Raw genomic sequence first — 17,189 nt, forward strand, 5'->3', positions numbered from 1 at the left:
CCAAAAGTCTTCCATCCATTTTAGTAAACTGCCATGCACTCCTCCTACCATTTCAAGTTTCCAGATCAGTCTCCGGTGTGGTACCTTATCAAAGGCCTTTTTTAAATCCAGATATATTCCATCAGCCCAACCATCTCTTTCCTGTATTACATCTATCACCCTCGAATAGTAACATATCAGGTTTGTCGTGCATGAACGCCCTTTTCTAAAACCAAATTGACACTCACAAAGTATGTCATTTTCTCCAAGAAGTCTGTCCATCTATTCTTCACCACCCTCTCACACATCTTAGCTACCACACTTGTAAGTGACACTGGTCTATAGTTCAATGGGTCTCTCTTGTTACCTGATTTATAGATTGGGACAATGTTAGCTCTTTTCCAGTCTTGGGGCACTACACCTTCCCTTAATGAGGCATCAATTACTTCACAAACTTTTTCTGCCAGTTGCTCCCTGCATTCTCTTAAAATCCATCCTGATACCCCATCAGGTCCCACAGCTTTTCTCACTTCTAAACTCCCCATCATATTCTTGATCTCCTCCACAGTTACTTGAAACTCCTTCATAATCCCTTTCTGTTCCATTACCAGTGGTTTGTCAAAAGCAGTCTCCTTTGTGAATACCTTCCGAAAGCATCCATTCATAGCCTCTGCCATTTCCTGGGATCTTCACTGCATACTCCATTTACTTCTAAACTTTCAATACTTTCTCTATTTTTGATGTTGTTGTTCACATGTCTGTAAAAAGCCTTGGTTGGTCTTTACATTTATCAATTATATCCTTTTCTTGTTTCTTTCTTTCTTCTCTTCTAATCAACACATATTCATTTCTTGCTCTTTTGTAACTTTCCCACTGCTTAATCCGTCTTTTCCTTCTCCACCTCTTCCATGCATCCTCTTTTCTTGTTCTAGCCTTTTCACATCTATCGTTAAACCAGTCCTGCTTTCCAACTTCTCTATGTTGTCTTATTGGTACAAATTTTTCTCACCTTCTTTGTATATTTTTATAAATTCCTTCCACTTTTCATTTGCTCCTTAGCACTCTTGAATTTCATCCAATTTGTCTCTTGAAAGAATTTCTTTAGGTTTCCAAAATCTGTCTTGGCATAATTCCATCTTCCCACTTTATATTCTTCATTTCTTCTAGATTTCTCTTCATCTATCACCTTGAACTCCAAAACTGCATGATCACTCTTTGCTAAAGGGCACTCCACCCTCATCTCCTCAATGACCATTGGCTCTGTACTAAAGACCAAGTCCAGTCTTGACGATGCTCCCTCTCCTCCAAACCTAGTATCTTCTTTGACCCACTGAGTTAACACATTTTCCATTGCCAGTGTCAATAGTGTATTTCCCCATGTTGTCTCTGATCCTTCCATTGACCAGTCCTCCCAACACACCTCTTTACAATTAAAATCTCCCATCATTATAGTTCGTTCACAGCCACCCAACATTTCTTCCAGACATGTTCCTGTATCACTTATCATTTCTTCATATTCCTGTACTGACCATGCATTTGTCTTAGGTGGTACGTACACCACTATGTAGTGCCTCTTTTTCCTTCATTAGTTTCTGCTCTGATCTTTAGCACTTCTGCCTTTCCCATACCTTCTTTCACTTGATCCACCTTTATATCTTTTTAACCAGCAACATCACTCCTCCTCCCATCTTACCTACTCTATTTCTTTTCCAAACATTATATTTCCTTCTCCAACCATCATCAGGTCTTCTCCCTCTCTCAGTTTTGTTTCAGTAAGACCCACAATATCTGGGTTCTTGTCCCTCAAGTAATCGTTGAGTTCTAAAATCCCGATATCACTCCATTTATGTTGGAATACATTACATTCCGCTCATACGTAAGTTTCTTTAGTCCTTTCTTGCTGTACTTTTCTGGGTTATGAACCACTTCCTCAGTCTCATATCCAAGATTCTCCAGAAAAACTCTTTCTTCTCCTCTTCTGTCCTCTCTTCATTTTTTTCAAAGCCTCCTTTCTCAACTCATTTAACATTTCTCTTTCCTTTTCACCGAGATCTCTTCTCAACCAAATCTTCCTTGTTGTTTCCTGCTGGGCTAGCCTCCATGACTTCTCCACCAATTCATCTACATCCTTTTGTGACTTAAGTTTGATTCTTATTGGCCTCATACCTTCTCTTGTGAACTTTCCAATTCTATGGAAGTCCTCTATTTCTTGTACTAGGTCTTTTCCTCCTCCTGCACCACATTAATGATATTATTTATCACCTTTTTATGTTTTCTCTCTCTCCATTTTACTCGGTGTCTTATCCTCCTCCACACCAAATATCACCACACATCTCTTTTTGTCTACAGTTTCCCTCACCAATGTCTCATTTGATTTAATAACCTTCACCACTTTCTCAGCAATCTTCTCTTCTATGATCTGTTGATCTATAATTTCAGCAAGGCCCAAAGTTTTCTCCCCAGACTCTTTGATTTCCTTTTCCAGACTTGCAACTTTGTAATTTACCTCCTTTCTTTCCACTTCCTGACTTTTTTTCCATTCAGCCTGTGTGTGTGTGTGTGTTTCAATTGACAGGCTGTCTTGCATCGTTATTCCAGGAACTTCACTCGTAACATGATTTCCGAACCTTTACTATATGCATGTGAGTCTACCTGCTCTTCTCAGATTGCTTCACATGATATTAAGTTTCATTAATTTCCATTCCCATCTTGTACTGTACTTCTTCATTTAACTTATCTCTATACTAACTATGTAAATGCACACTATTATATCTTCATTATTTAATTTAATTTGCAAATAGATTCAGATACATATGACTACTTCCTTATTCAAACATGCCATTTATACTCATATGTGTAGCAAAAATATCCTGGTGCCATCACTGATCTTTGCAGTACTCAGCTTGTTACATCCCTTCTCTATGTTGGTTTTGTCTCTTGCTTTAGTTGTTGCTTCTTTGTCATTCAAATAGTCTTCCTCACATTTATTGATTTATTTTCCTCCATCAATCCTTCACTGTTTCTCTTTCTTCTCTCTCTCTCTCTCTCTCTCTCTCTCTCTCTCTCTCTCTCTCTCTCTCTCTCTCTCTCTCTCTCTCTCTCTCTCTCTCTCTCTCTCTCTCTCTCTCTCTCTCTCTCTCTCTCTCCACTGGTTTTCAGAGATGAAATATAATGAAACTAAATAATTCCTTTTTTCCTGAACGAATACATATCTTGGGCAGTATTGTAGTAAGGAATAGAATTATATGTGTGTGGGCAGTATTATGTAGCTACTCCAATTCCTCTGTATATCTTGAACATGTTGGAATAAACATGTTTTCCTTATGTTTATCTACATTATGTTACTTGCCTGTATTGTCAGTAGAGTTTTTTTTTTTTTTGTCAGAATTTTAAATCTTAAATGTCACTAATTTATTCTATACATTATTTTGACAGCAATAGTAATGGTGGTACAGAAGTTTATCTTGGGACCTGGTAAGAGGCATTGTGGAGCTTTGCCTTTCTCCTTCCTGATCATGCTGTTTATCAGTCTCAACCTCAACACTGGGTGGCTATTTGCAGTTGACCAGCTCAATGCTACCTGGAGCTTTGTTGTTTCAATGTTCCTGTTCATTAGCAACTGCATTGCCCTTACCTATGCAGCTGTCAAGTAAGAAGGATCTATAGCTCTTGTAACCTCTCTGTTTTGATGCTCTCAAAGTTTGATAATTTTCATATGAAAATATATTCCATACCTATGCAGGCATTAAAGGTATTTGTGCAGGAATATTCATGGCTCAGAGTGACTTGTCTTTTGAGTTTTGAGAATATGTGACTTTCCTCACTGGACAACATGTATGTTTCCATTACAGATATTAATAATAAAGAAATGTTAACTTACAGAAGTATCTTCTGATATTTTCTCTGTCCACAGCTTCTCTATTTTTGGCAAGAGTCTTCATCAAGAATCTAATGTGGATTTTTGGATGGGCATTGGGGTACTGAATGCCATGGCTGTGTACACAACAGGGAGCCTTGTGGGGTTTCTTGAGTCCTTCACCATCTTCCTGTCTCATGAGGTAAATCTCTTCCTTTTCCTGATTATTAGCTTCATAGGTCTTCCATGGTCTTGTTTTTTTTTTTACCAACAAGAAAAAGTCATGTCTTCAGATTTTGTTGTAATGATTTAAATGTTATGTCCATATTTCTTCTTTTAATGACTCATGAATTTACTAACATTTAGATTGACATAACAGTAGATTCAATTACTTGTGGAGCAGAGGTACTTTCAATGTCCACCTCACCAAAAAAGTGCATAATGATAAAACTTGACAGTGAAGTTGATAATTATTGTAAAAGCCTCGAAAAATGTGTGATGTAACTGATCACAAGACGTATCCATTACACAGAACATTTATTAGTAAAAGGAGTAAAGGAAATGTTTTGATAAATAAAATCAGTACACATGTTTACAAACTGAATAGTGCTGTTGTTAATAGATTGTATTGTGTTTTGTGAAATCAGCTTCCTATGCCTCGTCAATTAGGTTGCCTCTTTTAATGTAAGTTGTTTATTGTTATCTTTCTTTGTAGCAGTACATGTTTATTGGACTGGCTAGTGGCATATGGAAGAATAAATAAGAATCTTATTTTTGCAGATGAAGCATGACATGTACAAAGTTTGTACAGGAATAATAATTTTACTTCATCTTCTGGTTATCTTGTGGTTCATCATAGAAAACACCTGGCTGACTTACACTTTCAACACCATTGTTTTACACTATGGAGGTAAGTTTATATTAACAGTGCTTTGCTAAGAACTTCTTTTTTGTTTTACATCTTTTTCCCATCATAGCGGCGCTAAATGTGCGATGACTTCTCCACTTTTGTCTGTCTTGCAGAAGCTCCTCATTCATTCACAGTAGGTCCATCTCCTGATGAATGCCCTTCCTTCTCGTCTTCTTAAGTCTCCTCACTGGTTTCCTTCCACCAGCCTCCATATTTTCCTCAACCTTTGCCATACTGTCTTCTCATCTCCTTACATGGCCAAACCAGCCAAGTCTTCCCTGTACGAGTCTCACTTTCAATTCCTTAACACCACACCTCTTTGCCACCTCCTTGCTAGCTACCTGATCTTTCCATCTCACACCAGTTATATATTGCAGTACTCTATGATCACATGCTCTCAGAACCCTCAACAGTCTTTCATTTAAGGGACTTTGTTTCAAAACCATGCAACAAAACTGACCTTATGTAAGCCTCACACACCCCTGCTTTACTTCTTAGAGGTATGGTGTGATTCGTCAATAGATTCACCATTTCTTTCCACTTTCCTCATGCTGCTGCTACTCCTGTCTCACAGTCAATCACATCTCCCAGATAGCAGCTCTCTCCCATCTAAGACCAGATTTTCTTTCTCATTATCTCTGTTCCCTCCATCTACAAGGTGGGCATACAAAGTTCTGTACCCTTCTGAAATTTCTCAATCCTTAGCATCTCTGATGATACCAGTAATTACACTGCACACTGTATAGAGTTCACTTTAACCTCCCTACCACAGCAACCATATGGCCATCTTCCAGACTCCATCCTACTACACATTTACTGCATTTCCAATCACTGATAACTAAAGAATAATTCATCGCTTTTTCAGTTATTAAACTTGATTTATGAATCAGTTGTATGGTATTGATTCATAGAAAATTGCAGTGTGTATTTTATTATATAGAGATAAAGCTTTCAGAAATAGACAAGCTAGAAGAAAGTCAGTTCCAAAGACATTAGAAAATGATATATGTATGTATTTTCAGTTTTGGTGTGGTATGTGGCAACAATGTACCCAAAGCAGATACTGCAGTCTACCAGTGCAATGAATGGCCTCCTCATTAGCAATGTGGTGGTGGCAGTGTTGGCTCTGTTCTTCCGCATTATTATATTGTATAGTAGGAACAAACATAACAAATTATACAAGATGAGCACACCGGTGACAACTACAGTGGAGGAAAACTGAAAGTTATTTGACATCTTTGGACATGTGTAATGTACATTAGATAGGTTAAATATCCATACTAAGTACAACCCAAACCATGATATTTAGTGATATTAGTAGATTAATCATCATGCTAACACTAATGGCAAATAAAATACTACTACTACTACTACATTTATATTGTGAATGAAAATAACAGCATATAACTTACAATGCAGTTTTCTGAAAAGTGGATTAGTGGTACTACTTATGATTTGCAGTTTTAGTATCACAAAGCCTTAACACCATATTATACTTTGTGCACTTAGTTTTGCTTAGATCTATAACCTATCTTCAAAGGATCTTGGATAAACTTGACATGGATACATTTTGCTTTTATATAAGTGTGAAGTACAGCTCAAGGATGTTGTTTGTTTAGCAGTGATGTATGTATGATTTTTTTCTTTTTTTAATGGAAGCTTTTTATTTTGATATGGAGATATTTGTCATAGGTATATTAAGAATTGCTTCAAGCTTTAACATAAATATGTCATAGTTTGGTGTTAATGCAGCACCTTTATATAGGAACACTTTGTTAAACATGATGTAAGTAGTGGATTTGCAATTTCCCTATCTTTTGCTTCAAGGCCCTCATTCTTTTTTTTTTTATCAGTGTTGACATAAGAACTGTACAGGCTGAAGGATCATAATAAGTTTGGGTTTGTACTGTGGTTACTTAAGTTTACTCAATGAAAAAATGGCATGGAGATTTTACATGAGCTTTTTTCATTACTGTATATGATGTTTTTTTTCTTGACCATGAAAAAAAAAAAAAACATGACAAACTACATTTTACTAAGATGGACTGATATGACAACTTAAATGCTTTTATTTTGACAATAGCACTGATATGATCTTTATTTTTCCCACCCAGCCACCATTGTCAGGCATTATTTATAACATTATGGTTTAGACATTTTTACTAGCATTGTTTCTTCTTTCTTTTCAAGGCGATTAATAATTTTCGTAAAGCTGTCTTCTATATGATTTATCTATATAGGCTGGTGATCCCACTCAGAGTGTCCCATGAAAAGAACCACACACTCATGCATACATTTACACTCTTAGTGTAAACTGTAACAGTTTGCATATTCACAATGTCATAATTTTTTCTGCATATTTACTGAAGTAGATTGTAATACAATATGGGATATGTTTCATTATATCCTCATATGTTCATCCATAGGCCTAACTAGTCTCTGTAGATGGACTATATCTACATTTTTTCCTGTAAACTCTTGGACTCCCAACCTGCTTGTGTATTCCTCCTTCCTATGACTTTAACTTTTGGGAGAGTGACCCAATATTATTTTAAGTTAACTGAGTTCTTTTCCTTATTGAAAATTCAAATTTGAAAGTACCCATAACGTTATATAGTTATCCTTGGCAATATTGATTTAGTTGTTGAAATTAAAATTAAATTCTTTCCTTTGAGAGGGGTGTAATTCACATCATGCTGACCAGAATTTGGAACAAAAGATAAATAATTGGTATTAGTGAGTTCAAGTTTGATGGAGATAGGATAAAAAGCGAAACAGGAAGAAACTTTCTTAGTGTGGTAGATGAAATAGATACACTTAGTAGGTAACCAGGGACAGTACTCAAGAATGGTGTGCTCTCTCACCATGGCTATTTCCAAAGGGTTTAAGAATGTTGAGCCAGTTTGCTTAAGGTGTTTTTGCACTTCAAAATGTAGAAACTGTTAATCGGTCACTAGATCCATAACAGCCACTTATGAATCCATGTAGCAATAAAAAAATAAAATAAAATAAGTAATATTAACCATAATAATAGTGAAAATAATAGTGATGATAATAACATATATGATGATAATGATAATAATAATAATGATAAAAAAATAATAATACAGCAATTCATATCAATATGTAGAAATGCATAACATTAGAAATTCCAAGAGCAACACCAAACGTCTGCCAGATTGACCACCACTGCTGCTGTGAAGAGCCCCGCAGAAATTATACCGCGTGGCGAATATCGCAAGTGTCTCATTGAATTTCATTGATTCCTAACCAGTGCGGTTCTGATCGAGCTGGTTAAAAAAGAAAAGAGAAAAGCTCGTGTGAAGTGATCCTATAAGAAGATTAGGATAAGGATGATAAAATAAAAAAGAGGTTGGTGTAGATACATTATTATGTTTCACACTGAGACTGCCACGTGTAAGCCTGTCGATAGCCTGTTGCAGCTCTCTCTCTCTCTCTCTCTCTCTCTCTCTCTCTCTCTCTCTCAGTACCAAGCTACATGCTCTTATAAGCACCAATAGCTTATTCCAATCTCTTGGTTTTCACGTTATTCGAGAAAACTAGGTATAAAAAATTATTCAGTTATAGAAAGTGTGGACATAGTGGTGATGATTGACCTTTCCTCCCAAAAAATGGCAGTGGTAGTGACCATAAAGCATTAGATGTTTCCAGTCCATAGTTGGGTTGGGAGGGGCTCAGGAGGTTGGGATCAGTTGAGACACTATCAGAGCTACATGTACGGTGTCTTGCAACATCTTAAGATTAGTTGAGATGAGTACAAACTTTGGTCGTCCAAGTTCGCAATACATTTTGGCGACCGTTCAGCGCTGTGACCGAGACAAGGTGCAGTGCTTAAAGAGAAAGTCTTCTGATTGGAGTCTCGAGGAGGGCTGCCCCCCTGCGAAGAAGGCAAGGCTAGAATTTCTCAGGGACGAAGAGCCGCCACATTCCTGTCCCGGGTACCGTATTGGCCGGCAAGCGGGCTGCTCCTTGAAGCGACAGTACCCTTCAGATTGGAAGCCGGAGGGTGCTCTTATCCCTGCCGCACAGACAAGCATCATTCAAGGTAGTGAGGCTCGGGATAAGATAGATGATGCTCCTACTCCTGCCAAACGAGCCAGGATTGGCCACAGCCCCTCGCGATGGTTTCAAGATGGGAAATGGCCAGGTGTTCATAGTGAACTTGCAAATGGGACATCGAACTGGAGCAAGACTGAGACCAGCCAAGATGCCGCTGAACATAGGAAAGACAGTTGTGACACACTGGCGCAGAGTGAGAATGAGATTGAGGAAGAAGAAGAATCACTGACTGTGAAGGTGCCTTCCAACAATGACATAGCCCGCCTGGGACAAATGGCGCGCTGGATGCACCTTTCTGTACTTGTCAACAATGTGAAGTTCAGCATTCCTAAGTCGCGGGTGCTGCAGGCGTTACGCAGCATGGGACCCCTCAGACATGAACACATGCCGCGTCACCTGCCGCACCGCCACGACAGCCACCGCGGCTTTGCTGTCGTGACTTACAGAACGGCGCACGACACCGACGTGGCGCTGCGCGAAGGACGCGCGCTCCTGGAGGAGGCAGGATGCCACGGCGTACTACTGCGTCGCCTGGGAAACTATCCGGGCTATGCCAAGTACTGCGAAGGTATCGACGTTGCCCAGGTGATGAAGGAGCAATCAATAGTGGAAGAAGCTGCCACAGAGCGGAATTTGACAACTATGACCGCCTCTCCATCGCGTACTCGACAACACCGGGTTGGTGAAATGCACGTCGCAAGGAGTGTGCTTAGGTCAACCCTTTGCCAGGCAAGGCGCGTGGTCTAGAAGAGAAAGTTTTGTTCTTAATCAAGCTAAGAGAGCTGTTCTCCACGGGCAGGAGCAATGCAGAGGGAGAGAACAGTAAGTAGTAGCTAGAGTGTGGGATACGCTGGAAGAAAAGATGAAGGAGAATGGTCAAACTGGCGAGGCTGGAAAAATTAGCCTGTGGGAAAGCCGGACGAGGCCAGCCGTGGCAAGACAGTGCGAAGACTGAAGTGTGGAGCAGGCAGTAGTGTGGGAGTGCGGCAGGAATGAGGTTCAACCACCTTGCCATTACAGTGGCCCTTGTTCATACTGAAGAGAGAGAGAGAGAGAGAGAGAGAGAGAGAGAGAGAGAGAGAGAGAGGAGTAATAGAATAAATAAAAAAAAGTTTACTTCTGTTCATTGGTAAGATATTTATATGTGATATGAAATATGTTAACTCAAAAAAATAAATTTCTAATCAAGCTATCTTTGTATTTATTCTAAACTTTTCACAGTTTGAGATATACTAAAGATATTCTGTGAGTTAAGGTAGGTATGTCCATAATTCGAAAATGACAGTCAAGTGATTTTAAGTCGAAAATATTTTACACGCTTATGCTGTGTTTTGCCTTATTTCGCGAGAAATTAACCTGCAAGTTGAGCGCAGCGTCATCTGGTCCCAATGAGTGGGCCTCCGTCTCCCTCACTGCCACCTCCCAGCCCACAGGCTCGATACATACTGGAACTGTGTTGCGCGGCATAGATTATGATTATTGTGTTCAATATATGCAGTCAAATCCTTACAGGACAAAGTTAGCAAGTGACAAATTGAATTTTTGTTTGTGTCAATGAAGAAAATGTGAAGTGCTACTTTTTAAAGATATTGGCAACTCACTGAGTCATCCCCTCAGCACAACACAACACAGTAGTGATGGGCGAACCGAGTACTTTCTGCAAACCGAGTATTTCGATATTGATTCAGTGCCGGCATCATTTCCGGTACCGTCTAGCGTCAGCGCCGGGACTCTGCTGCTTCCTACCGCTAAGAATGAATAATGTGTCGGCACCACACGGCGGATCGGTGGCCGGGACGAGTGGCGGTCTGGCGGACTGACGTCTGGCGGTGCAGTAACACTGCAATTTACCATTGCATTTCTACTTCTACTACTACTACTATTACTGCTACTTCTATTACTACTACTACTGCTGCTGCTGCTGCTGCTGCTGCTGCTGCTGCTGCTGCTGCTGCTACTACTACTACTACTACTACTACTACTACTACTACTGCTACTACTGCTGCTACTGCTGCTGCTGCTGCTACTACTACTACTACTGCTACTGCTGCTGTTACAGCTACTACTGCTGCTGCTACTGCTGCTGCTGCTGCTACTGCTGCTGCTACTACTACTGCTGCTGCTGCTGCTGCTACTGCTGCTGCTGCTACTACTACTACTACTACTACTACTACTACTACTACTACTACTACTACACATAGGATTAAGTGTACGAATACTAGACAAGCCCAAATTATCTCATCCCGCTTAGGAATCGAACGCGAAGCCTCTCAGTTGTGTGAGGAAGGTGTCAAGTCAACTGTCAGCATCCCTTTAGATTTGGTCATTCGTCCTTGACGGCTGAGGCCGTTAGGGGTAGTTAGTGCCGTTATTTTTCATCAACCGTGGCATAGTGCTGCATCATTTTATATATATATATATATATATATATATATATATATATATATATATATATATATATATATATATATATATATATATATATATGTGTGTGTGTGTGTGTGTGTGTGTGTGTGTGTGTGTGTGTGTGTGTGTGTGTGTGTGTGTGTTTACCGGTACAGTACCGATAGTATCGGTAACGGTTTCTTTTGCACCAGTACGCACCGGTACTGAAATTAGCGGTACTTGCCCACCACTACTAACTGCCAACTGTGAACTGACTGAGTAAGCCTACTCGTCGTGTACTCGTACAGGTCTCTCTTTCCTTCAGCCAAGCCCGTGTGTTGGACTGTTGGCACTGTTAGGCTTGTTCTTAGGAATTGGACTATTCCATTAATGTCTGGGTGGTTGTGCGGCATGCACCGCCTTCTTCCCCAACAAAATACCGAAAAAAATCTTTACTCTTTAGTTTGAAGGCCTGTATTACATTTTCAACGCATAAATTGAACATGTAATTGAATTATGAAAACCGAGTAAACCGAGTAGTACTCACTCAAATCCAAAAACCGAGTAAACCGAGTACTACTCGCACCAAAACTGCCATCCCTACAACACAGTTGACATCTTGGAACCAAAGTGAAAAGGCTTGCCAGTCAGCTGAGTGCCCAAGTGTATCTTCTTGTGCCGGTGACCATTCCTCTCATTTTCAGTAACAGTGAATATTCGGTCATGATATTCATGTGATGATATTCAAGACATGATATTCATTCTGGGATGGGAATATAACTATAGACAGTATGGAGTGGATGACAGCACAACACTGCAAATTCATTATGCGATGGAAATTTAACTAAAGACAGTATCGTGTGGATGACATAAGAACATTGCAAACACGAATATACAAAGGGGAAGGATTCAAGGAACAAAGCACAATTTTATATAATCTAGAAAGAATCTTGTATTATCTAAACTCTAAAGGGACATTGACAGTAGTGAAGACATTGGACATCATGAAACGGGTGAGTTACCATGTATGTTTAGAAAGTAGCACTTAGCCGGTAACCACTGCATTGCTGTGTTACCGTACTAGAACTTCGAACATGATAACGGACCATGGCTCAGGTATGCTCGGGACAATGATGTTGAGAACATGCAAGCAAACCCTTTTACGACGTTGCTTCAAGCAGTGTTAGGGACAATTCTTTCAATACTTTGAATGCTCGAGGAAAGAGAGAACCTTAGGGATAGTGGAATAGCGAGAGGATCAGTATAATAGGAAGCCGTATCGTGAGTTTGCTGTCAGACACAACTGGGTTGATCTTCGTCAACAACGCTTGCACGGGGTGTGGCCGCGCCGATACATCGTGGTGACAGATCATAACAAAAACGGGACCTCTGCTCGAGGAGCCCAGTAATAACCGTACTTGAGTTTTTTCTTCACGCTATGAAGGGATAGTGATTCAATGACTCAGTGACAGCATGTCTGCCCCAAATGAGTGTGTCTTCCCCGCATCCCCTCTCCTCCGGGTTTTCGGTGGCACAAGGACATCACAGGAAATCAAGATCCTCCACCATGACGTCTCTTTATATGGAAACAAAGCAGCTAAGGGTGATGTATTAACTGTGTTTTGGTGCATGACAATATGGCAGTGGGGGCCACAGGGTTATCCAGGAGAATCTTGAACATAGTAAAGGTCCTTCCAGCAAAGGCTGCAGAAGTCTTGGCCCTGACGATGTAAAATCAAGTATTTCTTATGCACGATATTACAGTTTTGAGTTCATACGAAGTTTGACCCACATGAAGCCTGGTGTTATAAGCCTATGGTCTTGTAGCCAAAGGAAGAATTCATTGAGTCAGAATGCATTAATCAGACCGTATTTATTGAGCTAATCCTTAACTAGTGAAGATCGCTAACTATCTATCGTCCTTTGATTCTTAATTGGCTTTATCACTGATCTATTCTCTCATTCTTACGCATACACTTTTAGATACATGTAAAACAAACTTGGGAATATGTGCAAATGCGTTTTTCCTTGTGGTGGAGATAAAGCAGCAAACAGTTCACTAGTTATAATAAAAAAAAATAGTATTACTGCGCTTTTGTCTTAAATGACGCATTGGACTGCCCGTGAGACATGCTTACACAAGCAATATTGTATTTCTTCTCAGTACTTCGGAGATACACAAGTCTCGACCGGCCAGGACACCCATAGACAATTGCATGGTTTGTTTCATAAACGGAAAAATTCACAGGTAGATAAACGTAATGCATGCACCTACTTATAATGCCAAATAAAAATCAAGTTATGTTCTTTTATTGATTGAGGAGTATATTGATTGCCACGCTCATTATAAGAGATCCAATGTATAGATTAGGGATTTAGTGCTAAAGAAAAGGAATTCTGGAGTTGAAGTAATTGATTCGAAAGTATATGATGGTCTTGGAACGAAGCGCCGCGTGATTTTGAAGACGCACTGCATTAACTGATGTATCAAAGACAGCCACTTCAATTATGACTGCCACGTGTGACGGGTGTGCTGCCATTGGTTGATCTCGCTATTATTCTGGGAGTATCTCAGCAACCACAGACCAGTGAGCAAGACTAAGTTGTCCGATAATTGTCCAATGCTGAGTTTTAATCACAAACCAGTGAGTTACTTGCTACTTTCTCTACACCTAAAACATCTCGCATTGCCACATGTCCCCAAATATTGTAACGTTGGAGGGAAAGGGGGACTTTCTCACCAACGCCGTATTTATGTTTTAGGTGCTAAAGGTATATGCGGAAGAATGGAAGAGAATAGAGCGGTGGTAAGTCGGGAAAGGAGTCTAGATAATTATCAAGGGCATCTTATGTAACAATGATGTAGGCGATGCTAATTATGCAAAGGACGCTGAGTGGACAAAGACGAGACGATTCCATTCAGGCAAAATCTGTGGAAGTAGAACTCCGCCAGGAAGGTGAAGACTGATGCAAACACACCTATGGAAGAAAATAGATTTTATTGATTGATTCTCTTCGTGTGCGTGTGTGTGTGTGTGTGTGTGTGTGTGTGTGTGTGTGTGTGTGTGTGTGTCTAATGAATAGCAAATACTGATAAAAAAGAAAGAAAGAGAAGAAGACGTGTTGGACATGCTGCCACTGTAGTACATATTCGAGGTTGTCTTCTACATGTGACATACCTCCTCCAAAGAGCGAGAAAATTCCGTAGAAATCCCCAAGTTCCAGTGGCCTGAGGGTGGCGGTGGAGGTGATGGAAAGCTTCTTGTAGCATTTTTTGGCCTCATGAAAGTTTGATTGCAATAAATGATCTATTATGCCCCCCTCCATCAGACGACGCAGGCTGGCACGACAGAAAATCAGAATGATGATATGATTTGTCATTCTAATAAGTGAACTGAGTTTTATTCATTTAGCTCGTTTTATGTAAAGTCAATTCAAGTTGAAGACAGAGGCGTAGTTATGATGATTTATCAAAGGATAATCTCATGCCCTATTTGTATCAGATAAATCCGTTTTTTTTTTTTTTTGAGAGAGAAGGTTGAAGTGTTTTAAAGATAAGATGGACTGCGTAAAATAAGCCAATTGATAAATAGGTCAATAAATAAGTAATGAAAGAATAATTGAATTGATTATTTAAATAGATAGATAAACAGAGATGTACAAAAGCAAGGTGAGTACTCACATGGAATTAACTATGGGCTTTAACTCTGACCCCTTAGGGAAAAAGAAGCTGAAGGATGAAGTGGAGGTGGTGAAGAGGGTGTCCGCGATGTAATAGTCACAACTTCGGGTCTGTTAGTTATTAATTAGTCATTTAGAAAACAAAACACAGTAAATGGTTCCATGCAGGCAATATGCTGTCATTTTCAGATTATAAAACAACAGCATTAACAACAGCTTGAAGGATGCAAAGAGGTTATTAGTTTAACACAGCCTGTTTTTTATGCTATACATGACAGATGACTAATTTTTAGGAGTGTTAAAAGCAAAAGTCCCGAAATAATTTGAAAGTTGTATTTAGTGCTGCTGGTCAGACCTCAGCAGTAGCAGCAGCAACAGCAACAACAACAACAACAACAACAACAACAACAACAACAACAACAACAACAACAACAATAACAACGTAAGCAGCAGCAGCAACAACAACAACGAAAATAACAACACAAGTAGCAACAGCAACAACAAAAAATAACAAAAACAACCACAGAACAAATAGCAGCACCACCACCACCAACAACAACAAAAGCAACAGTAGCAACAACACAAACAACAACAGCAACAACAACAACAACAACAACAACAACAACAGCAACAACAACAACAACATCAACAACAACCAATGCTGTCTACAACATGACTTTTCAAAGAACGGTCGGCATCCAAATCTGTGTCGCAAGCTCTTATTCACTTGGTTCCCCTTTCATAAACAGACATATAAACAGTGTGTGTGTGTGTGTGTGTGTGTGTGTGTGTGTGTGTGTGTGTGTGTGTGTGTGTGTGTGTGTGTGTGTGTGTGATGCAATAGAACACACGTAGCGGAAATACGTACTCAAGGAAGTATATGAAATCAAACTAGGTCGCGATAAAAAGAAAAGAAAAAAAGCTTGAACACCGATCTATAGTGCCCCTAGTGAAAGTGGCCATCGATCCGTATACTGTTAGAGTCCATAGGGTGAAAGTGCTTGATATGGCTGCCATTTTTCCTTGGTGGAAATCCCTGGCGGCTCGCACATCGTCTCCGTGTATTACCAGCTGCTTCTGTAACTTGTTGACTGCTGTACCTGGCTCAGCGGCCTGCAATGCAAGTGAAAAGTTTATTGTATGCTTACTTCGTCTGATGGATGGAGGTAATGAGACCGTCCCTGCAGTATATTTCCGCCTTTGAAGTTATTTTACCCCTGTAATTCAACAACACTGCCTCAGTATGAATGAACATACTATGAATATACTAAGCCCTTAACTTTACATTTCGCCTAATCCTGGGTCTAATGGCTGGCATCTTGAAACTTGTTACATCAAGAGAGAGAGAGATGTGGAGGGGAGGAGAAGGATACGAAGAGGGATAGGGATAGAGAGGGGGAGAAGGAGAAGGGGAGGGAGAGGGAAAGTAAGAGGGAGGAGGAGGGGCAAAGGGACGGGGAGCGCTACATTTGTGTGTAGTGCATAAAAGTACAAATTCTGTCTTCCACCTTTATATTAGCGAGATAAACCGACTCCTCCAAGACATAACAGAGTATGTCTGTCTGTACCAACTCCTCCACGGAATTGAAGGGAAGGTTGATGTACGGCAGGATCAGCATGGCCTTGAGGTTCGAGCGGTAGATGGTGGCTAAGACGAAGGAGATGAGCATCCAGGCCCCAGCCATGATCCGCAGGCGTACAGTGCTAGGCGTCCGCCACCACGCTGATGGTTTAAATTTTATGCTTAACTCTGAGTCCACCCATGTTGATAAAGAGGATATATATATATATATATATATATATATATATATATATATATATATATATATATATATATATTTATTTATTTATTTTTTTCCTACCTTGTGCAAGGGGTGGGGCCAATGTCCATTGGCCCGCCGTCCACCACGGTTCTCGCAGGATGGCACGGTGTCCTTGAACACTGAGCAGTGCAGAGTGTGTCAGTGCCATGGGATGTTGGTGAAAGGAAATTAATCTGATCATACGACAAGTTGTCAAGTCATTGCTATTTTAGATAACACCATTCATTGGTATGTGCCAGTCAGTACTATTCACTGTGTAGTCGATGAAGAGTTTGTTGGATACCACAGACCAATGAACGGTGCTGTTTAGACATCAGTGACGCATTGCAACTTGACACTTGCCATAAAGATTCGTTCCTGCTTTTACTTCAATTAAAGAATGCTAAGGACAGCAATTCAGCTGATTTACAAAACGCAACAACAGTAATGATAAAAAGTTGTTTCTCCAATAATCTAAGCTAATCTGTGATTTATT

At 40.0% G+C, this 17,189-nt stretch overlaps 2 protein-coding genes across 3 annotated transcripts in view; one reads left to right on the forward strand and one right to left on the reverse strand.

The window, feature by feature from the left end:
- The window catches only part of LOC123500013, a 9,919-nt gene extending 2,788 nt beyond the window's left edge, over window positions 1-7,131 (forward strand). Inside the window, exons 4-7 of one of the 2 annotated variants that reach the window (XM_045248609.1) lie at window positions 3,415-3,628; window positions 3,893-4,037; window positions 4,616-4,745; window positions 5,768-7,131. In XM_045248609.1, coding sequence (XP_045104544.1) covers window positions 3,415-3,628; window positions 3,893-4,037; window positions 4,616-4,745; window positions 5,768-5,967 — 689 coding nt within the window. In that variant the 3' untranslated portion in view covers window positions 5,968-7,131. The remainder of the gene's footprint in view (window positions 1-3,414; window positions 3,629-3,892; window positions 4,038-4,615; window positions 4,746-5,767) is intronic. The other variant, XM_045248610.1, reaches the window with a different exon arrangement.
- A 3,005-nt stretch (window positions 7,132-10,136) lies between these two features.
- On the reverse strand, window positions 10,137-17,092 carry LOC123499900 (glutamate receptor 4-like). The gene is made up of 6 exons (XM_045248432.1): window positions 16,754-17,092; window positions 16,384-16,614; window positions 15,867-16,072; window positions 14,893-15,002; window positions 14,390-14,550; window positions 10,137-10,276 (listed from the first exon to the last, which is right to left on the reverse strand). The coding sequence occupies exons 1-6, from the start codon at window positions 16,893-16,895 to the stop codon at window positions 10,137-10,139; spliced, it is 990 nt and encodes a 329-aa protein (XP_045104367.1). The 5' UTR covers window positions 16,896-17,092.
- Window positions 17,093-17,189: the final 97 nt, after the last annotated feature.

Source organism: Portunus trituberculatus, chromosome 50 (genome assembly GCF_017591435.1).
Source record: "Portunus trituberculatus isolate SZX2019 chromosome 50, ASM1759143v1, whole genome shotgun sequence".
NCBI lineage: Eukaryota > Metazoa > Arthropoda > Malacostraca > Decapoda > Portunidae > Portunus > Portunus trituberculatus.

Excerpts from the sequence above, each read along its gene's own strand:
- LOC123499900 (XM_045248432.1), bottom strand. The coding sequence starts at position 16,895 with ATGATCAGATTAATTTCCTTTCACCAACATCCCATGGCACTGACACAC. Across the intron at positions 15,003-15,866 it reads TCACCCTATGGACTCTAACA|ACCCGAAGTTGTGACTATTA; the intron begins GTATACGGATCG and ends AATAACTAACAG. Across the intron at positions 10,277-14,389 it reads TTTCTCGCTCTTTGGAGGAG|TTCCAGTATGTATCGAGCCT; the intron begins GTATGTCACATG and ends CGCGCAACACAG.